General features: G+C 58.2%; 1 protein-coding gene and 1 long non-coding RNA gene across 2 annotated transcripts; both read left to right on the plus strand.

Moving 5' to 3' along the window:
* The first annotated feature begins 5,627 nt into the window (after window positions 1-5,627).
* LOC142051304 (maestro heat-like repeat-containing protein family member 2B) lies at window positions 5,628-10,376 on the plus strand. The gene is made up of 8 exons (XM_075080446.1): window positions 5,628-6,109; window positions 6,373-6,535; window positions 6,786-6,979; window positions 7,860-7,997; window positions 8,195-8,306; window positions 8,515-8,661; window positions 9,420-9,602; window positions 10,104-10,376. The coding sequence occupies exons 1-8, from the start codon at window positions 5,880-5,882 to the stop codon at window positions 10,374-10,376; spliced, it is 1,440 nt and encodes a 479-aa protein (XP_074936547.1). The 5' UTR covers window positions 5,628-5,879.
* A 185-nt stretch (window positions 10,377-10,561) lies between these two features.
* LOC142051309 (uncharacterized) lies at window positions 10,562-11,740 on the plus strand. Its single transcript, XR_012658407.1, has 4 exons — window positions 10,562-10,684; window positions 10,958-11,060; window positions 11,428-11,498; window positions 11,638-11,740. It is a non-coding gene; the product is annotated as an uncharacterized LOC142051309 (long non-coding RNA).
* The last annotated feature ends 9,891 nt before the right edge of the window (window positions 11,741-21,631 follow it).

Here is a 21,631-nt window from a genome sequence, read left to right on the forward strand (position 1 = left end):
CATCAGAGAGACCGTGGCGGAGCAGCAAGCAAGCCTCCCGCAGCTGCACGACCGCATTCTCGGCTGTGCCAAGGCGCTGTGCCCAGGTGCCACCACTCTCCCCGGATGATGCCAGAGGAGGGGGGCAGGGGCCATTCACAGCGAGTCAGCAGGAGATGCTGTGCCTCCTGGGACACTCGGCACCACCCGCGTGTCCTGCCTCCTTAGCTCCTGCCACGAGCTAAGCTACATGCGTGTATATACATATACATAGGCAATTGTTTGTGGCACAGCCACAGCCTCCTAGCTGAAGGCACGACTGGCCGCTGAAGGAGATGCCACACATACTGACGCTCCCAGCTGCCAGCAGGGAGGCCATTACGTACAACCAGAGGGACCCCAGTCCTGCCTAACGCCTGTGCGAAGAAACAGAAGCTTTTGGACCAAAGGGCGTGGCACGGCTGTGAGCTCAGCATGCCTGATGTTCCTGTGGTGGCCACGGGAATTCTGTGCTCAGGATGTGCCAGGGCAAAGCTGCATATGCAGAGCTCCTGCAGGTGACTGAAGCCCCTGCCATTCTGCAGTTCCCTAAGCGAGCTGCAATCCGCCAGCAAACTCCGGCCCATCTCAGTGAGCACACCTGTAGCCGTGCCCACAATTCTGGAGTCTGCCACAAACTGAGAGGGGCCTCAGCGTGAAGCGCAGGGAACCTCCACACGCCACAGACCTACAGAGGAATTCAAATTATTATCACAAGTGGTAATACAGGATCAATCACGCCTAGACCAACTTTTAGCAGCACAGGATACTGTGCACTGTATGTACATTATTGAATAACAGCTGCTGGATTTTTATGTTTTATAGGGTTTTTATGTATATCAAGAGCAGAAGAAATTAAACTGCTAGAAACTAGATAAAGACTCATTTAAAATTTATTACATTGAAGAAGGCAATGTAATCGGAGTGGCTAACCTCTTGGCTCCCACGCTTAGGCAGAGGACTGTGAACTAAAAGGATCTGGGCTGTTGGATTCACTCTCTTGTGTTGCTTTTTAAGGACAGATGTGTTTTTACAGTGTTGCAGTACCTTACGAACTCGACTTACAACTTAAATAATGAAAAGCATTGTGTGACCCTGACAGTCAACTGAAAAGGATGGACTGCTTGGAAAATCTCATGCCCTAACTATTGCACCAGTTCCTCTGGAGGGCATGAAATTGAGGCAGACAGAGGTACATCTGGTTGACGCTGCCCAGCGCTGGCAGTGTCCAGTGAGCCTGCCCAGCTCCACACCATCACCCACCAGCTGGGACAGCCCACCGTCTGGGAGGGGGTGCCAGGGCCCATCGGGCCAGGCGCAGCTGGTGCAGCTCCACAGTGGGGTGCTGCTTCCCCCTGTGTTGCAGCTCCCTCACGGGGTGCAGCTCCCCACCATGGCTGCTCCCTGTCCCCCTGCCTATGGATGCGGACAGCAGGCGCTGACAGGGACGCTGGTGCCCCACCACCTGATGGGGCTGCGATGAGGGCATAGTCCAGCAGGAGTGCCCATATCCCACGGGCTCCTACGTGCTGCACATCCCTGCTCCACCCGGCCCCCCGCCACACGGGCAGCAGGCAGGCAGCAGCAGGCAACAAGTGGGCAGCAGCAAGCGCAGGGCATCTGAGGACACCAATGTGCCCACCTTGGTGCTTGAGTGACGCAGCAGCTCTGGGGATGCTGGGGGACAAAGTGCCCTGCACCCGCTGCCCTCCTGCCCACTCCGACTGCTGCTGATCAAGAAGGCACAGAGCATGGATCCCCGTGACATGCTACCCCACGACAGGCTGATGCACCCTCCCGTCGATTCCCTGCTATCCCTCGGGCCCTTGGGGGGCTCATGGCTGCACCCACCCTGCTGGAGGAGCAGGAGCAGCCGGTGCCCATCACACCCGAGCAGCGGCCCCAGCAGGAGCGCGTGAAGACGCCGGCCCAGGAGCAGCAGGAGTGGGCGGCCCTGCAGGTGTCACTGGGCCACCTGCAGGTTTTTGTGCCGAGGGAGATCGACATGCAGATGGCCGACGAGCACAGCTACCCATAACCCACCGGCCCAGCACCGGCCCCCATAGCACCCATGCGCAGAGGAGATCCGGAGGCAGAAACCTGCACCCACCTGCTCCAGCCCCAGCCTTCCCCCAGATCCCCATATCTTGCTGAATTCATTAAAAGAGTTGGGTGTTGCCTTTGCAGCACCTCTCTCTGCCTGCCATCATTTGCTCAGCAGGAGGGAGGGCAGGGCGGTTAATGCAGCCCCTGCCCACCCCACGGGTGCCTGAGCTGGGATCGGGATGGCTTACATACATATTTTGTTCTATAAGATAATATTATTTTATCTTGGTAAATACTAGGTTGATTAATTTGGAAATAAATATTTTGATATTTAGAAAGAGGAAAATATTTTTATATAATTTGTATTACATATATGTCTATGTACAATATAACAGACATACCTATAAATACATACATCTCTATAGGTGCCTATGTATCCCCCCACAGAATACACAGAGGGAAAGGGGACGGGGTGTCAGGGAGGGACTGGGATGCGGGGGAGGGGTGACATGACCCCAGGGGCCCAGGACTCACCGCAGTTCCTGCTCTCTGCACTGCCAGGCACATGGCACAGCTCAGGCACTTCTGTCTCTGTCTGTCGGTCTGTCCCTCCCTCCCTCTGCTGCAGCCCCGCTCATCCGACTGCCTTCCACCTCAGGGAACCCACGGGTGCCTCACAGCTCGCACCCCAGGAGGCCGCCCCGAGGCACAGCTCAGGGAGGCCGGAGCGGGGCACAGGCCCAGCTGGCTGCTGCCAGGACAGGCCCGGGGGCGGCCTGGGGCTGCGGGACAGGCCTCGGGCCACGGGCTGGGGCCGGGGCAACATGGCCGCCCGGCAGCCCCTGCCCCAGGGCTCCAGCTCCCAGCATGCCCCGGGGCGCGCCTTCCCGCCGCCCGACCCTGCGCGGGCACCGCCCCCCCAGCCCGAGCCAGCCGCCCCCCCGCAGGCCCCACGGCCGCCTCCCCGGGGCTGCCCAGGCCCTGCTCCGGGACACCCGCTGGGCGGGGAGGGGGCAGGGGGGAGACAGCAGCAGGCAGACACACAGAGGGAGCAGGAGAACAGGGCGCAGCTGGGCAGGGAGTGGAGGAAGGAAAAATCCTGGTAAGGAGCCGGCAGAGGGACAGAGGGACGGAGCGAGAAACAGATGGAGGGCAAGGGGGCAGCGGGGCTCCGGGCGAGGGAGCGGGACAGGGGGTCAGAGAGACGGTAAAGGCACCAGGAGAGCGCAGGGACAGAGACGTGGCAGAGGGAGCGGGGCAGGGGGACAGAGGGGAGAGGGGCGGAGGGAAAAGGCAGCGGGGAGAGAGAAAGGGGGAGGCCGGGGCGCAGAGCGGGACACAGGGCGAGGGGAGGGCGGGAAACGACCCCGAGAGACTGAGGCAGAGAGGGCTGTGGGTCAGGACAAGGAGGCGCAGAAGGGCACAGCAGCCGCGGCCTCCAGGGTGGAGACGCAGGAAGAAGAAAAGCAGACAGGAGCAGGACGGAGGCCCCGAGAGCAGCAGGGCCAGCTGAGTGGGGAATACAGGCGGGAGAGAGGGCACAGGCTGCAGGACACAGGGGAAAACAGCAGCCAGGAGGGAGGACACGGCAACAGAGAAAGGAGAAGGCCAGGGAGCGGGAGAGAGGTGTAGGGAAAGGAAAACAGAGTAACAGGCTACAGGACAGACAGGGCGGAGTTAGACAATACAGGCTGGGAGTCAGAGAGAAAGAAAGAGAAAGAAGGAAGGGAGGAAGGAAAAGAAAGAAATAACCAGTGATGGGCTAAAGATAGAGAGGGAGGAACTGAAAAATGGGGTCAGGGAGCCAGACAGAGAGCGATGGGGAGAGAGCAAAAATAGCAACTCTGGGCAGCTGCCCCATTTCTCGATCACTGGCCAGGAACTGCATTACCGGGAGCCTTCAAGAAATGTGCTGCCTGTAAAAGCCCTGCCCTGGGCCCAATCCTGCGTCCTAATATTGGTGACCAGCATCGCCTTGCAGAGTGGCCAGGACTGGTTTTTTTGTTTGTTTCCTTGATGGTTTTGCTTTTATTTTTTTTTAAAAGTACTATTTTAGCTCTAAATAGAACCTGCAAGGAAAAAGGAACCAGGCGTACCAGGTCAGACACGTTTAAAGGCTGACCCCATTCAACAGCCGCACAAACCATCAATCATTCCGGCTGCAACACTCCACTGCCTGCCTGCAGATACAGGCAGCCACCCTGTTTCTAGCACAGTCCCTAGGAGCAGCACCGTTGTGCAGCTCTACAGCCATACTGCCTGCAAAATGTTAAGCACAGCTTAATTCTGGAGAGTTTCCCCTCTTTTTAGGCCTGCTGGTTAAAGACTCCTCCATCGAGAGGTGGCTCAGGACCACACCAGGGCCAGCAGCGCGGCTTTCTGCATCCCATGGCAGCGATGGGCAGGGAGAGAGGTTGTCAGATCCCGGGGCCAGGAACACGTGCAGGGTGTCAGGGTCACCCCTGCCTGGGTTTTCCCAGCAAAGCCCCAGCTGGTGCCGGCCCTGTGCTGCAGTCCCAGGGCCGAGGCTCAGGGAGCCGGGCATTTCTGGGGGCGCTGCACTCTGCTGGGCCCCACTGCCAGCTGCGGGCTGCCCTGGGCTTCCCTCCCCATTGTCTCCAGCTCTGCTTTCTGACCACAGAATGCCTTGCCTGCTTCCCACAGCCGTCCTGACCCATGTCTGCAGCTTGTACATGGGGTCCATGTCACACAGCTGACTTGGGGGTGGTGGGTCTCTCTCGTGGCATTCCAGGATTGGGGACAAAACAAACCAAATTGCTCCTTTCAATCTTTGTCCCCAGGGACACCCAGTGGAGACCTACCAATTGCAGAGCAGCGCTGAGACCCACCTGACGGCAAAGGCGCCTGGTGACCTGCTCTTCCTGGGCCCACCAAAGCAGCCTTCCTCCAGCCCTGGTTTTGGTGAGATCTGGAGGAGCACAGAGATGTTTCTCCGGCATCCAGGCCTGAAGAGGTTTTCCCAGTGTGTCTGTGAGAGATCCTGCTCCCAGGAAGCACCTCCCCATAGAGCAAAGGCCGTACCCAGCCACCCGTGCTCGGTACGGCTGCCCCAAGGGGCCTCGCAGGGAGGACGGGTTCATCTGCCCTGTGGCTCTGGCACAGAAATGATGAGCCGTAGCCCCGTGGTCATGGCTGGCCGGTTCCAAGGCTCCAAGTGCCCTTTCACTGGGAGTGTTGAACCCCGGCACTTTTTCAGGGTGGCCCTGGCCCTGGAGAAGCAGCGAAGGAGCAGATGGCAGGCTGCCTTGCCCTTCCTGCGCAGTAGTCTGCCGGCCCTGGTGTTACGCTCTTGTCTCTTTCAAGGTTAGTTCGGGTTGCCACAGAGTACCTGGGAGCTCCACTATTGTAAGCATCCAATCCTAATCTGGGAACAGAGCAGGGCCTGGAATCTGTAAGAGGGTCAGGGGAGTTGGTGGGGAAAAACGGCAGGTATTGGTTCTTCCCAGTTCCCCCTGAGGGCTGCAGCAGTTCAGCGAGCTGGAGAAGGCAGCAGCCTGAGAAGAATTGAGCCCTTTGAGCGATGGCACATTCTGTTCCCCTCCAAAGGGGAAGATTTCAACCCTTCATTTCAATAGTTCAGCCTTGCAGCAGCTGTGATCTCCTAGAGGACATCCCATGGGGCTGTTCCCATCAGTCCTCGCCGGCTCTTCGCTCTGCAGATTTTCCAAGGGGCAGTCCCTGGGAGCGATGGGAGTTCAAATGTACAGCAGCAGAGCACCAGGGACTTGTGGGTCTTCCCAAAGGCTTGCAGTTAAAGGGTTTTTAAATTCTGCAGGAATGTAAAGGATTTGTAAATGCTGCTGCCCTCCTATTTCAAGTTGGTGGCGGCAGGGGCATTGCGGCGTTCTTTCCCACCTTCTTCCTTTCAGGTGCCAGAAGTCCTGCACATCCTCCACAGCTGCATGCAGACCATGCGACAGAGCACCCACAGGCCCCTCCTGCTCCAGGCGGTGCGTCTCCTGGCCCGCTTTCACCATGAGCCCGTGGTGGACAGCCTCCTCCAGAAGCGGCTGCCCGTGGACAGGTCTGTGCACTCCCACCTCGCCCCACTGTGGTTAAAGACAGACCCCGTGGCTTGCCTGGGTCCTGGGTGAGGGGGAATCCAGTGGAGAAGAAGGTCGCTTGCCTCCCAAAAGGTCTGAGCACTGCAAGGCCGTGTGCTCCCGTCTCGGGAAGGAACCAGGCATCATAAGCCCCACTGCTGATGAGGAGAGCGTTTGGCCTCTAGTGAGGGCACCGCAGGTACCAGGGATGTGAGCTCAGGGGTGAACGTCTCTTCCCCTGCAGGGACGCGATGGAGCTGTGGAGGACCTTGGGGAGAAGCGTCCTGGGGGTTCAGGTCCTGAAGTACTTAACACAGAAATTAGAGGCAGCGGGAGAGAACAACCCTGGGCCCCACTCCTCCGCTCACCAACCGGACCACAGCCAGGCTGCTCTGGAGTCCCTCACGGTATGTTCGAAGGCAGAGGCATCCCCGCAGCTTTGCATCCGCTGTCTAACTATCAAATGCCTGGGGGGACTGCACAGGGGCGACGTGCCAGGGCGTCTCAGCGGTGCCGCTGTAGAGGGGCCGGGGTGCTTCGCTGCTGTCCCTGGCATGAGACCTGCAGGCAGCAAGAGCCCCCAGGGGAGGCAGAGGGACTGCGCTGGTGGGCAAAGCCCTTGTTTAACAGGTGGTTCTTGGCTGGATTTCCCTGTAGCTCCCCCGTGCCATCTCCGAGGTGGTGTTCGTGCTGCCAACCGAGGAAAGGGTCCGGCGCCTGCTTCCCCGCCTCCTTCCAGGCCTCCTGGGTGAGGTCAGCAAGGTGCTGGGGGAGGAGATGCTGCTCCCCCCTTTGAGATGCCGGAGGGGACTCTTCCTCAACGTACCGAGAAGTGAGGACAAGCCGTGCAGGTAAGGAGCAGGAGGGGCAGGGAAGTTGGGGAGCTTTACTTCCCCACCCAGGCGTGTTCGTCTGTGGTGCTGAGGGAGCACTTTGGCCTGCCCTGTTTCCTTGGCGTGGCGGCCAGTTCAGGGCTGTCTTGGCTTCTCTTCTTTCCTGGAGAACCATCTGTTCCCAGAGAGGAAGGGGTCGTGGGGTTGGCACCACCAACTGCTCTCATCCTGCCTCCTGTGCAGCCTTGACGGCAGCGTGTCCTTCTTCTCCCTCCGCTGACCGGGCAGAGACCCTGCGTGGGGTTGGCCCAGCCCACAGACGGGGAGACCCCTCCTGGCCCGGGGGCGGTGGCCCAGCTCCGGCCATGGCCATCTGTGGTCTGGTGTCCTAGAGACTCAGCTCGTCTAATCTGCGGCCTGGCAGGGCATGACCAGCGGGCTTGGCTGTAGCAGCAGAGATCCTGCCTGTAAAATCTGTCGGTGGGTGGACCCATTGGGTCACCTCCTCACAGCACTGGACTCTGCCCCCGCTCCTGGTCCTCAAGAGCTGGGGGAAATTGGAGCTATCTGTGACCTGCAAGTCCTGCTGCATAAAATGCTGGCGAGACGAGCCCTCAGGGAGCACCTTGGGCATCTGGCATCGAGTGAGCCCAGGGACCCTGCGCTGCCAGTGGCTTGAGGCATGGCAAAGGATGAAAATGTCCATTTTCTGAGAGCTTTATGGACTTGAATGCTACCAAGCGTCATTTCAGGGGTACCTGGCCTCCAGCACGGGGCCGTGTGGGATGAGCCTCCGGAGCAACACCTCCCACAGCGGCAGAGCTTTTTAGCTCCACCACAGCAAATCTTCCCCAGAAGTGCTGTGATTTGCGATGTCTTTGGGCTTTCTTTTTGCCAGCCCTTACCGTGAGGCTCTAGAACTGGTGCTGAGCAGATGCATGGAGAAGAGGTGGCTGCTGCTGCTACGGAGGCAGGGAGCGTGGGCGTTTCTCGAAAACCCGCGGGCTCATGCCGATGGTGTGTGCCTCCTGACGAGGTGAGACCCCGGGGCTGCGCCTCACCGTCCTGTGGGCGGCTGTGCCCAGGGAAATGGCTGCCAGGACCATTCCCGTGTGCCCAGGGAGCTGCCTTGCAGGGCTGAACAGCGCCCGCGTCGGAGCAGGGGAGGTTTGGGGTCGTGGCCTGTGCCCTTGCCGCATGACTGTGTGTCGCCTTCTTGTGCTCTACGTGCAGCGTCCTGCTTCGCAACCAGCTCGTCTCAAGGGGAGTGATATGGGCCCTTTCCCAGTGGCTGAACTCCCGCTCGGATAACCTGCAGCTCACGGCAACGGCTTTCTTTGCTGAGGTGAGGCAACAGGGCGGGGAGGAAGGCTTCAGAGGGCTTCTCTTAGGAAAGTGCTGCTTGGGATGTCTCTTTCTGAGGGAAGAAGGTGCCAGGAGAGAGTCACCGTCCAGTGGATCCAATGGATCCTCATTTCTTTGAAGCCCATTCGCGTGCTGTGCCTGGGCTTGGCTGGCACCCTGGCACTCACGGGCATGTTGCTTGATTGTAGCTGATGAAGGACCCCCCGATGATGGAGAAGAAGTTCCTGGAGAGTGTCCTAGGCGTCTTGGTGGAGAGATCACAGCACAGAATCAGCGCTGTGCGGCAGATGGCAGCGAGAGGCCTGGGCAATGCAGTCAGGAGAGCACCCGAGGAGGTGAGACCAGCTTTTCCCTTCTCTGACTGCAGCCACTCACTGGCAGGAACCTGGTGGAGAGCTGCACGGGGCTTTGAGAGCTTGGCCAGGCTAGCAAAGGCAAACGGGGCTCTTTCCTAAGGCCACGCTCCTTTCTCTGATGTCAGCAGGGTGGCAAAGGGGGACCTGGCGCCAAACAAGGCTTCCTGGGCTGAGATCCCCTCTGAGCCGGTTTCTAGCAACTTCAGCCCCTGGCAGATGAAGGGTTCCTGACCAAACACTCTTGCCCGTCAAGGAGTTAGAGCCCCCTAACAGTTCCCCCGAGGGGGCCCAAGCCTGTGCTGCCCTGTGCATCTCCCTTGGCCTCAGGAGGAGCTTGGCCGGCTCACTGCGACCAAGGAGCCTGCAGGCAGCTCCCCCATGTACCAGGGCTTGAGGCCTTGTAGGACAATCCCGTAAGAGCTCAAATGGCCAAACCGGCCTAACCCTTCCCACGGGTGGGGTCTGCACAGCACCCTGCGTGGGGATCAGAGGCGCAGGCAGGGCTGCACGAGTCAGGGCTCCCAGCACCTGAAGGGACTGCCTTTATTAGCCTCTCTTTCTCTGAAGTGCTGGCTCTGACAAAGAGCATGTCAGAAGAGATCTTAGAGAGTCTCGAGCCCCTTTCCTGAGGGGATCAGAACAGGCCAGCGCCTCCTGGTGCAAAACATAAGCAATGGTAAAGAGGCGCTGTTTGGGCCAGGACTCGTGAGAAGCTTGTGGGGTCTTTGGCTTTGCAGGTGCGAAGGCACAAGGAGGCCATTCTGGAGGCGCTGCAGAGGGGCCTGAGGGACACCACCTGTCCCGAGGTGGCTGCTGAGAGCATGCTGGTGCTGGCTGAGGTGGTGAGGAAGCTGAAGGCAGAGGGCTTGGGGTCTGCCTTCAAAGACGTCGCCAGGTCCACCAAGATGTTCTTTGAGGCTGTGAGTGAACCAACTCTTTCTTCTGCTTGTCTGAGAGGTGGGGGCGGGGAGGGAGGCGGGACGGTGTGTGCCCAGGGCCTCCCCGTGCTGCGTGGAGGCTCTCTGCTGGCTGAACATCTGCTTGGACCCTTTCCCCCCACTCTTCTGCGGGTAGGGTGGGCTGTGCTGTCAAGTGCCTGTGTCTGCCCCAGGACGGCAGGGTTTCTCGTGCGCTCCTGTGGTTTCCCAGGCATTACATGGCTCCCCTGCCAGAAAGGCTGCTTAGGTGCCCGGAGGCTCCCTGTGTATTGGGAGTCACTCCGGGACTCACGACCTAGGTGGCAGGGAAGGAATCTGGATGAGGTGACCTTCTTTCCAAACCATTGTTTTCCAAAGCACTGTATTCAAGCACACTGATTTAGCGATCCCTGATTCTTGTTCTGGTTGTTTACGTACTGGTTTCTTGAGGGTGGAAATGAGTGGACGAGAGCTGTTTCTTGGGCTGCTCTTCTCCACGGGCAGCGCGCGATTGTTGAAGTGGCGTTGGTAGGAGGTGCCCTCATTACCCAGCTGACAGATGGGGTCTGTGAGTTGCAGGAGCCAGAGGTCCTTCGCTCCTCGGCCTTCAGCCTCTACGCCACCCTGGCCTCCTCCGCCTCAGGGAAGAGATCATTCTTCGCCAGGGAAGTGGCGGAAACCTGGGTCAGCCTTCTCTTGCACCTCCGGGATCCTGACCCTGAAGTCTCCAATGTAAGAGCCCCCACATCTCATTTGCAAAGCCGTAGCAAGCCGTAGAAAGGCATAGAAAGCTGCCTGGCGAACTGCTGCAGCCAGTGCCCTCCCTGCCCGAAGACTGCGTCTGGGGCAGCCCCCTCTGCTGGGGGGGTGAGCTGAGCAGAGCTCAGCTGGACGAGCTTCCTGGCAAGGACCCCACCCGCTCCCACAGGGGAGGAACGACGTGGCTCGACTCTCTTTTTCAGGTGTGCAGGACTGCTCTCTATCTCTGCGCTCCGTTTTTGGGGCCAGAGCGGGTGCAGGAGACCATCATCACCTCCATCGGTCTGAGCGCAGCCGAGCTGCAGTACGAGGTTTGCCATTGCCTGGTGAGTGAGCTGTGCCCTGGGGAGAGGTTGCGGCCGCAGGGCCCTTCCCCAGAACCGAGAGGGGAGCATGAGGTGACATGCCACGGGTGGGCAGGGTGCGAGCCGGGTAGCTGGTGCAGAGGCACGGCCACCCCTTCTGGACACCTGCGCTCTCTCTCTCGCTCCCTCTTTTCTCTCCCTTTCCCCTTGTGGCCCACCCAGCCAACCGGCCGTGGGTCAGCAGAGGGGTCTTTTTGGCCAGAGAAGAAATTGTGCCTCTCTGCTTGCCCCTAGGTCAGAGATGCCCCTGCTGTGCTGGAGAGGCTCCGCAGCATCGCCAGGAGCCGCCACCTCGAGAACGGGCAGGCGCTGCACTCTGCCACCATTGCAGTCCTAGGTGAGAGTCAGGGCTGGGGCCCGATGCTGTGCTCCTCCCTGCCAAGATGGCCACGGTGGCCTGCGCTTTCCCCATCTGCCCAGGGAGGCCAGGGCTGGGGCCGGCCTTAGGAGGGCTGCCACAGAGGGGTTTGCCGAGGGCTCAGTGCGAGCGTAGGAGAAGGGCTGCAGAGCGGGTGCCGGTGGGGAGGCTGGACCCCGCACGAGGCGACGCTCAGCTCTGGCGGCTGCTATGTCGCGACTGTAAAGTTCTGATCTTTCTAGCCTTCCCCTCCAGCTCCCCAAGCACGTCCCAGGTGTAGGGGAGGGCCACAAGCCAGGGCTGTGGGGCAGTGCCTTGACACTCACCTCTTTGTCCCATGCCTTAGGAGACATCCTGGAAAAAGCAAGAGGCCTTAGCGGCTCTTGCCGGCAGCAGGAGTGAGGCTCCTATTCTCAGGTAGGTTTGAGCAGAGCCGAGCTCTGGCTCTGCTGGTCAGGGAGGAGCTTGGAGGCCTGGCAGCAAAAGGCCTGGCTCGGAGCAGGAGAGGAGCACCCAGCAAGGGCAGCTCCTCATCGCCCCTCCCGTGTCACTGCAGCTTCCTATTGCCCGCGGCCAGAGGCAGACAAGATTTTCTGCGACTGTGACAGTGACCACTGCGAGCCGGGGGTACTTATGGCAATAAACCTCCTTTGACCGCCACGCCGATGGAGAGTGATCTTTCTTTCCTAGAGGCGGGGGGCCGTGCCAGGGCCGTGCCAAGGCCTGAGGGGATGCACCCACAGGTGCTGAGGGAGCTGGCTGATGTGACCACAAGGCTGCTCTCAGTGACCCTTGAAATGTTGCAGCAACTGGGGAAGGTTCCTGAGGACTGGGAGAAAGCAAATGTGGCTCCTGTCTTCAGGAAGGGCCAGAAAGAAGATCCAGGGTGGCACAAGCTGGTTGGCCTCACTTCAGTCCTTTGGGACATGGGGGACCACAGGGGTTTGTTCACTTTGGGTTTAGGTAGTGTTGTGACACCATCTCCCATAACACCCTCACTGAGGAGGTGGCAAAGGTCGAGTCCGATAAGAGGCTGTGGAGGGAGACTGAAAACGTTCCCGTGGATGCCCAGAGGGCTGCAATTTGTGGCACAAAACCCCGTGAGAGGATCGCTCACTAGCGGTGTGCCAAGTTTGGGCAGCGGTGCTGATGCAACGTCCACTCCTCACAAGTGATGAAGACACCGTGGCAGAGCACGCTCTCAGCTAGTTGGCAGGTGACAGGGTGCCACAGTGCTAAACCCCCTGACTAGGGTCGTTGGGAGACTCCACATGAGGAGGGTTTAAGGTTTTAATATCAAGTTTACTTATTTGAGGATATTTGGTGTTGTAGGGGATTTTTACTAAGAGAAGCGCTCTCTACTGAATATACCGAAATCACATGATAGTGAAATCCCAACAGAAGCAGAAGAGAGCAATTGCACTCTACAGCGGAATCAGATGGCAAATAGGATTCCCATTACCTATCTCCATATGCTCACTGTCAGGATGCTGGGTGTCCCCAGTCGCCAGGAAGCAGTACATGGGTTTAAGGCAGCTGAAGCCCATTTCTCTCTTCCAAGTATATTTTGCCGGCTTTTTGACTTTTACACTCTATGCTGGCTTGGGCCACCTACCACCACATATACACTTCTCCCATGCTGGTGTAGCTGGCTCAGGGCAATAATACTTTCTAATGATTATTTTAGGCAAGACCATTACGTAACTACTTTACCCACTCAATTGATACGTCCATGAATCTACAACAAAAGGCGCCATCCAGTCCCCTTGGTGTTGAGGCAAGTTCTGCTTGCTTTACAACAGCCATAGTCACCTCCTAACATTATTTTCTGAGCTCCGTGAGCCCATCATCCTTGCCTAGCTTCTCCAGTGTGGGGTTTGTTTTGGTCAGTCACATAGGAGCCGAAGGAGCAGCCACCACAACAGCCAGGCGTAACAGAGCTGGGGAAGCCCTGGCCGTGAACGACTTGTTCTGGCAAAGTAATTGCCTCTTTAGAAGAAAAGGTTTTACACTGCTCGAATCAAATACAAACAGTTCTGCATACAGAGGGAGCGAGTCATTTACCTACACCAAAATTAGGGGCAAAGTTTCTTTGGATCTCCCACCTGAGCCTCTTTTGTATCAAATTCTCCTTCTTGTCTCCCATCCTCGTGTGACGCACAACAGCAAAGAGCCTGGGACCATCGTCTAAAGAACCCCCCATAGGAACGGGTAGGCTGCCGTGGGGTCCCTCTAGGCGGTGCAATACCCACGCTTTACAAACCCAGCCTGGAGGCAGTCTTCTAGAACTGCACTAGCAAGGATTGCCTCAAAGGGGCTAAGCCTTTCCCTCGGTCTCCTGGCTCTGCTTCCGTTCACACAGCCCAGGATGGCCTTGGCCACCTTTGACTCCAGGGCGTGCTGGTGGCCCATGTGCCATTCACTGTCCACCAGGTCCCCAGGGCTGCTTCCACAGAGCAGCTCCAGAGCCAGGCAGTGCCCAGCCTCTGTGGCTGTGATTTGTTAGGCTGCTGCAGGGGCAGGGCTTTGCTTTTCTCCCTGCTGAAATTCCTAAGGTTCATGCCAGCCCATGCCTCTCGCCGGTTGAGCTCCCCGGGGCTGGCCGCTTTCCCCCAGAAGGCCATCATCTGCAAACTTGACGAGCGTGCCTTCCATCACCTCTTCAAGGTCACTGATAAAGAAGTTATACAGGACAGGTCTCCAGATGGACGCATGAAATGCTCCTGTCGGTACTGCTTTCTAGTTAGAGTATGAACCACTTAGTCACAAGCCTCTGAGCCCAACCGCCCCTCCGGCATTTGACCCAACTGGTTACCCAGGCATGGTGACCAGAACTTGCTCACCTGGATGCACGGCTATTGTTGGGGATGCTATTGAAAGGCTTGCTGAAGTCAAAGTCAAAGATGCCTTTTCACTTCCTCTCCATGACCTTTCAGAGATGATACGGAGCAGCCCCACTATGACTTTGGCCTGCTCTCTTAGCCCCTTTGGCTGCAGCCCCTCTAGTCCCCCAGACTCTAAGAGCTTCCGTTAAATAAACCACCCCTGAATTGCTCCTTGCCCACTGCTGCTTCTGCTTCTTCTCCTCACACCCTGCCTTGATGCACACAGGCCTGGGAGACCCTTCTCGTGGAGACTGAGGAAAGGAAGATTTCTGAGGATGCAGCTCTGACCTACCTGCACCTCCTCTTCCTATTTCATCTGCTCGATTCGGCAGCAGGCCCGCGGTTTCCCTTTTCATCGCCTTACTGTTAATGAAGCAGTAGCAGCTCATCACTCTGCCCATACCCTCACTTGCAAGCATCTCTCCTAGGGTGACGGACACCCGGCTGCACCCTACGACACTCCGAGGTCTAGAGAGAGACAAAGACCCCAAACCTCAGGAAATAAGACACCGAAAAATCATAAGTGAGATCGAAGGGTTGAAAGAACCAGGATGGTCAGCCTTGAAACCTTGCCTAGAGAGAACAGAAAGCCCCTAAAGCAGAGAGATGGGAATAGCTGCCCTGGGGCTCACCATTGCTCAGGCAGAAGCCATGGCAGGAGGTGAAGTAACACCCTAACTCAGTGATAACTGGCAGGATGAAGGGATGACCTCCGGTTACCTTAGGCAATTATGCTGCTAAAAAGCACACCCCTAGGAGGAGACCTGAGATGGAAATGTGAGCCCACCTTAACATAATGAGCCCAGCTAAAAGGAAGATGTGTGCTTATGAACTATTGTACAAGTAACCAAGCAGATATTTTAATGGAACATCTCTTGTTATTGTTTTGTATAAAAGACCCCCCCCGTGTTTCTAAACGGTCTGCTGGCTGATGGTAAATGCTCGGCACCCCACTCTGCAGACTGGGGAGAGAGACAAATATCTCTCGACTCAGTGTGTTGATTGGATTTTGCACACCAGGGAAGAACCCTGATGTAGGGACAACATAAGCACTAACAATGTTCTCTGGGGAGGCCACTACCACCCCTCTGGGGGTCTGCTCCGACAAGGGAGAAAATGGCGGCGGACGAAGGCAGCGCGCTTGTGTGGCACCACACGGCATGCTGGGAGCTGTAGTGCCATGCCCCACAGCAGGCCAGGGCACCACCCCAGCGGCTGTGGGTGTGTGTGGGGCCCCAGGCCATGCTGGGAGCTGTAGTGCCATGCCCCACAGCAGGCCAGGGCACCACTTCTAGTGGCTGTGGGTGTGTGTGGGGCCCCAGGCCATGCTGGGAGCTGTAGTGCCATGCCCCACAGCAGGCCAGGGCACCACTTCTAGTGGCTGTGGGTGTGTGTGGGGCCCCAGGCCATGCTGGGAGCTGTAGTGCCATGCCCCACACCAGGCCAGGGCACCACTTCTAGTGGCTGTGGGTGTGTGTGGGGCCCCAGGCCATGCTGGGAGCTGTAGTGCCATGCCCCACAGCAGGCCAGGGCACCACCCCAGCGGCTGTGGGTGTGTGTGGGGCCCCAGGCCATGCTGGGAGCTGTAGTGCCATGCCCCACAGCAGGCCAGGGCACCACTTCTAGTGGCTGTGGGTGTGTGTGGGGCCCCAGGCCATGCTGGGAGCTGTATGGACCCGTTTGAGTTAACCAGAAGTTAAGCCCAGCCGCCCCCAGCCACCCAGAATTAGCTGAGGTCGCTTGGAAAGCAAGGGGGTTTAACCTCTGCCAAATTATTCAACCCAACAGTGGATTGTGACCGTCTCCTTTTCTCCAGGCTGAAGAAACCAAGTGACTTTAGCTGCTCCTTGTGTGGTTTCTCCTCTAAACCCTTCACCAACTTGTGGCCCTCCTCTGGGCATTCTCTAGTAGCTTTGTATCTGTAATGTACTGTGGCACCCAAAATTGCCCACAGCACTTAAGGTGAGGCCGCCCCAGCGTGGAGCAGAGCGGGACAATCCCCTCCCTCGACTGGCTGCCATGCAGGGCTCGATGCCCCCCAGGGCACGGCTGGGCCTCTGGGCTGCCAGGGCACGCTGCTGGCTCGTGTTCAACTTGCCGTCGACCAGAACCCCCAGGTCCCTCTGCAGAGCTGCTCCCCAGCCCCTCGTTCCCCAGGCTGTCTGTATATCCCAGGTTGCCATGCCCCAGGGGCAAAATCAGGCACTTGCCCTCATTAAACTTTATACAGTCGGTGATTGCCCAGCTCTCCAGCCTGTCCAGGAGACATGGTAGTGTTAGGAGATATGGTAGTCTCGGGTTGACGGTTGGACTTGGTGATCTTAGAGGTCTTTTCCAACCCTAATGATTCTGTGATTCTATGGTCTCTCTACAGGGCCTCTCTGCCCTCGAGTGCCAACAGCCCCTCCCAGTTTTGTGTCGTCAGCAAGTTTAGTTAGTATTCCTTCAAGCCCTGCACCCAAGGCATTTACCAAGAGATTAAAGAGTACCAGAGCCAAGATGGAGCCCTGTGCAACCCCACTAGTGACTGGCCGCCAGCCCGATGTAAGCCATTGACTATGACCCTTTGAGCCCGACCCATCAGCCCATTGCTCACCCACTGCATGACGTGTTTATCCAGCTCTGTGCTGGACAGTTTGTCCAGGAGAAGACTGTGAGAGACAGTAGCGAAAGCTTTACTGAAATCCAAAAAGATCACATTGGCCGACTTCCCTTGTTCAGCTAGGTGCGTGACCTCGTCATCGAAGGAACTCAGATTTGTCGTCGTTCCCCATTTGTCGCTCCAATTCATCCTCTCCCCCCAAATCCATACCCTGGCGGGCCTGCCTCAGGCCCTGGCAGGAGGGCTGGAGCAATGGCCTTGGGGGGCGACGGGGTGGTTTCCGTTTCTGCGAGGCCTGGAGGGTGCTGGGCCGTTCCTGCAACACCTTGCTGGCCGAGTTGGACAGCCATGCGGGCAGGGGCGGAGGCGGCGGGGGCGGAGGCAGGCAGGCCGGGCGGCTGTCCGGGCCAGTGGGGGCTGGTTCCCCCCTGGTGCCCCATGGCTGGCGGGCCGCTTTCCCAGGTACACGTGATGGCTGCTGGTATCGGGTCCAGCTCTCGGAGGGGCTGGGGGGGTCAGTCCAGCTGTCCGGGCGTGAGGGGCAGCTGCTGGTGTCGGACCGGGCTCTCGAAGCTGCGGCGAGGCGCCTGCGGAGAGAGGAGGCTGCTGAGGCCCTGCCACGGCTGCGGTGCCCGGAGGGTGTGGGGCAGAGCTGCGCGCCCCACGGGGTCTGGGAACCCGGCTGCATGTGGGAGCTGTGGGCACGGAGAGCTCTGTGCAGAAAATGGGGCGCCCCGCACCCCTCGGGTGGGGCTCTGCTCCCAGAAGCTGAGAGCTGGGAAGGTTTGTCACCACAGCCTGAGCTGCTGGGACACCTTGGCCAAGGGCAAGCTCTGGGATTTACAGCATCACCTAGCAGGGTGATTTCTGCCGCTAGGCTCACTGGCGGGGAGATGTCACTATTGCAGTTCTCTCTTTCTACGGCAACGTCATGCCTTGTTGTTACTTCCTGACCTTCCTCTGCCTATGTCGGTCACTGGCTCTGCTCTTGTCCAAGCAGGGTCCCTTTTAACCCACATTTGTCTCAGTAAGAAGGGGTTACAGAAAAGAATGCCCACGAATTGAGAGGCCAGTTAAAACTCAGCTCTCCAGAATACCCTGCCTCTAAATGAGTCTCAGCAAATAGCAGCCATCTCATGCAGAAGTTTGGCAAAAGACCTCCCAACGACTCACCGTCTTCTCTTCCTCCACAGGTGGATCAGACAACAAAAAAACATCCCAAGCAGTATGGACCCCAAGACCGCCACGGCACCTTCTATGCAGAACTTCTGGAAATCCTTAGGATCCGTGTCGCTCGAGCTTCTCTTGCCATCCACACCTGGAGGAACAGTTCTGCACGTTACTGTGTCCTGCGTGCTACTGGTAATCTCACAGGAGGCCTGACGTTGCCAGGAGATGTTTGTCCTCACTTTGTTAGCTTCTCTGAACCAGTGAACATCCTGGGGCTGCAACGTTTCCTTGGTTTCAGTAGAAACCAAGGAAAGTCCCAAAGCCCTTGCAAATCAATGCACTCTGGAGCATCTCTTTCTCCTCTCACCTCTGCCTACACTCCGGGATGGCCATAACCCAGTTTTCCCCGTGCCATGGGTTTGCTCCCCCTTCTTGGCTACCCTTCCCATTTGCACACAATGTCTTTGGCGCTCGCCCACCCTCGCTCTCCGAGGCTTGCTGGTGCCGCTGCACGGAGACTCTCTCTGACCCGTTGGGACAAGCTGTCCCACGGAACAGAACTCATGAGGCCAATGGAGAGCACATGGGGGAGCGCAGCTCTTTGACCAACCGCCCCTTTGAGCAGCACGGACAAAACCCATCCCTGCATCGGGGAGCGCCACTCCCAGCTCTCCCTCCCCAGCCCAGTGCCCACACCCCGAGGGCATGGAGTCAGGCCCTCTCAGGAGACACCTGACCCTTGTTCTCCCCCTTTGCCTTTTCTCCAGCGTGGGCACGCTTGCACGCCTCCAGTTCTCAGGAGTTGTCTCCCACCTATGGCCCCTGCAAGACTGCTCAGTACCTGCACTCTTCTGAAAAAATTCATACGTCCTGGCGCGGTGGGCTTCCCCGGGGTTGGACAGCACTGCCAAGAAGGAGAGAAAGGTAAAGCCTCAGCATGGCTCAGGCCCACAGGATGCAGAAGGATGGTGCAGGATCCCTCTGCCCCAGCAGCAAATCCCTTTGGACCCCAGTTCACAGGAGGGATCCCCCTCTGTTGTGCCCAGGGCCTCTGGGGACTCACAGCAAGCTCGGGGTACTCAGGGAGGGACATTTGATTAAGAGTCGTCTTTCCCATCATCTACTGAACGTGGCTCAGGTGGCCTTGCTCCCAAAATTGCAGAGGTCTGAAAATCCTGTGAATGGGCTGCGGTGGGAGGTGAGCATTTCACCACATCCGCAGAGGGTTACCAGCATCTCTCTGGCCCGCTGATGGCAATAACCACCGCAGCCCCGAGACGACCGTCATCCTCAGAGAGCCGCTCCTGGCTTCTTTGAGAACACTAGCTCTGTACTAAGGGTTTGGCTGCCGACCCAATGTGCAGTAGCGGCACCAGGGGAGGAGCCTGCAGACGCCCAGCGCTTTTGATATGTGACCCTGGATGACTGGGGGGCAGCAAGTACTTGGCATGCCTGTTGATTGAATTGCTGCTGTTTTTTCATCAGAGACTGGCACCGCGTGACCGCCTCCTTCCTGAAGCGCCTCCTTCCCCACAGTCTCACGGTCCATCTCTTTAGAAAGAGGGTCACTTTAATGAGAAGCAACCGTTCCTCATCAGGAGCGTGGTGTTTTCAGGAGGCAAAATACGTTAATAACACTTAGAAACAAAGCCTGGGCATTTGGGGGTGCACCTCGTCTCTAGTCCGAACTATGTGTCATTCGCAGAGAAAAATTTAAGCACTAGGCACTTTCCAGTTTACCAGTAGACAGCAAAAGCTGACCTACTGAGAGCCTAGGAGATTGCATGGCATCTTCTTGTTTGCACTTAGTTCGTTTTTGGCAAACTTCAAGATGATGGTAAATGACTTCGTTCAGAGAGGACAGGAAGATGCTGCACCCAGTTCCGCTGGGGAAAGAGCCCTTTGGAGAAGTACGTCCCATCATGCCAACTCCATCACACGGTAAGGGCAACAGACACAGACAGCGGGCTGAACCCCAAGCTCTTGCAACCATGTTCTGGGCACTTTCACAAGTGGCAGCAAAGAGCCCACGGTCCCCCAAAACAAGAGGAAAACCAGAGCCAAGTTTTCTAAAACACAGCTGGAAACAGACAGCTAAACCACCCAAGGCTGAAGTCACAGCCCCTCATTTTAGCTGCCTTCAAGTTAGCTGTCCGGCCTCAAGCTGGGTGTGCAGCTCTCACCTGCCCCTGACCGTGAGGCGTCACCGAGAGACCTCAGACATCAAGGAGGACAACGGAGCCGGCTGGAGCAGGCTCCCATCCTTGCCAGGCATTCCTGCAGCCCCGGCAGGGTCTGCCGGTCTCAGCGACCCCAAAGTGCCTGCGCATCCTCATGCACACCATGCATGGAGCTTTCGGGAGAAAGGATTCCTTGGAGCTCACACCAGCTCTGAACTCAAGCCCAGAGAGCCCACGGGCTTTGCAGCAGCCACTGGGAGCAGCAGAGGCTCGGAGGGGCTGTCAAAGACACCTTCGCAAGGCAGAGTATCCCAGGGCACATCACCGAGCCCGAGCCGTGCCCTCTCTGCTCTTCTGCGTGTCTGAGCATTGGCCAAGAAATTGTTGAGTAAAATTTCACATGAACAGCATCTTCAACCCTAAATGCACATTCCTTGAAGTGACATACCTGTGGGATCATCCTGAGGCTCCCAGAGAACATCTGCCTGAGGCGCCTGGAGACCATGGCCTGGAGGCACGGCTGTAATCAAGCACATTTCCATTAGCTGTTGTGATCGACTTCTTTCCCAGTGACCTGCAGTGACTGGAGGGGGGTCAGGTAATGACACGGGTGGAGATTTCCAAAGCCGCAGAGGGGCCTGAGTGGCCTGTTGGCTGGCACCTGGAAGCTCTCAAAATACTGTTTCCAGGCCGTGTGCCACACGCCTCAAGCACTGGATGGACATACGGCCCCTTAGGGATTTCTTACTGGGAGATCTCTACTGTGCACAAAAGAGGCCCACATGGAAGCACTGGAGGGAAAAAATGGTCATTTGCACATCTCGTGGAGAAGGGCCCTGCTGGGCAGTGGGAGTGCCCCACCGCTGCCCCATCTGTTCCCCCGGGCTGAGGGCTGGGGCTGTGTGTCGGGGACCTGGGTTTGCCAAGGAGAGCACTGCAGGGCTAGAGCAGGAATGCTCCCGTCTTCCTGAGCGGACGTCTCCCCAGGACAGACATCCCCGAGGCTGAAAGCTGGACCCAGCTGGGGAGCGGCAGAGCCACGGCCCCGGGCACAGCTGTCACCAGCCCGGCATAGAAGCGCTCCCGAAGGCTACTGCCTTGCTCTGCTGTGCAGCGCTGGCGCCGACGTGCAGGCTGCGGGAAGGCTGCAGCGGGACTGGGTGGCACAGGGCCAGCTCTAGGGATGCTTTCTCACCCCACGGCACTGCTCCCGGCCCCACCATTCACCTGGAAAATCCCCCTGCAGTGGCCGCGGCCCCCTGCGCCTCCCCGCAGCACAACTGCCTCCCACTTGCCCCTGGAGCCGGCCATGGCTCCCCTGGCTCAGCCCAGCCCTGCTGCTCTCCCAGCCTTGCCCCACCATGGTCCCGGCCCCGCTACCACCCCAATGTGCGCTGGGCGCTGCTCCACGCTGCCCAGGGCTGCATGCCAGCCCTCGCCTGCCCACCTACCTAATCCCCATGCTTGCCATGGAGCAGCCTGGATGTCCTGGGCTTGCAGGGCCACCAATAGGAGAATAATAAGGAGGCACGTGGGGGCCATGGTCCCCCGTGCCTGCACCGTGCTGCTGCTGCTGCGGCTGCTGCTGCTACCGCTGCTGCTGCTGCTACTGCTGCTGCTGCCGGCACTGGCCAAGCTGTACCCGCGGCACAGCACAATATATCATGGCACGGCACAGCGGGGTCTGTGACCTCACAGTGCGCCCTCCCCACC

The sequence above is a fragment of the Phalacrocorax aristotelis genome, unplaced genomic scaffold, assembly GCF_949628215.1.
Source record: "Phalacrocorax aristotelis unplaced genomic scaffold, bGulAri2.1 scaffold_88, whole genome shotgun sequence".
Taxonomy (NCBI): domain Eukaryota; kingdom Metazoa; phylum Chordata; class Aves; order Suliformes; family Phalacrocoracidae; genus Phalacrocorax; species Phalacrocorax aristotelis.

Coding starts and splice junctions, on each gene's coding strand:
- LOC142051304 (XM_075080446.1), top strand. CDS start 5,880: ATGCTGCTGCCCTCCTATTTCAAGTTGGTGGCGGCAGGGGCATTGCGG. Junction 6,980..7,859: donor AGTGAGGACAAGCCGTGCAG/GTAAGGAGCAGG, acceptor TCTTTTTGCCAG/CCCTTACCGTGAGGCTCTAG. Junction 8,662..9,419: donor TCAGGAGAGCACCCGAGGAG/GTGAGACCAGCT, acceptor TTGGCTTTGCAG/GTGCGAAGGCACAAGGAGGC.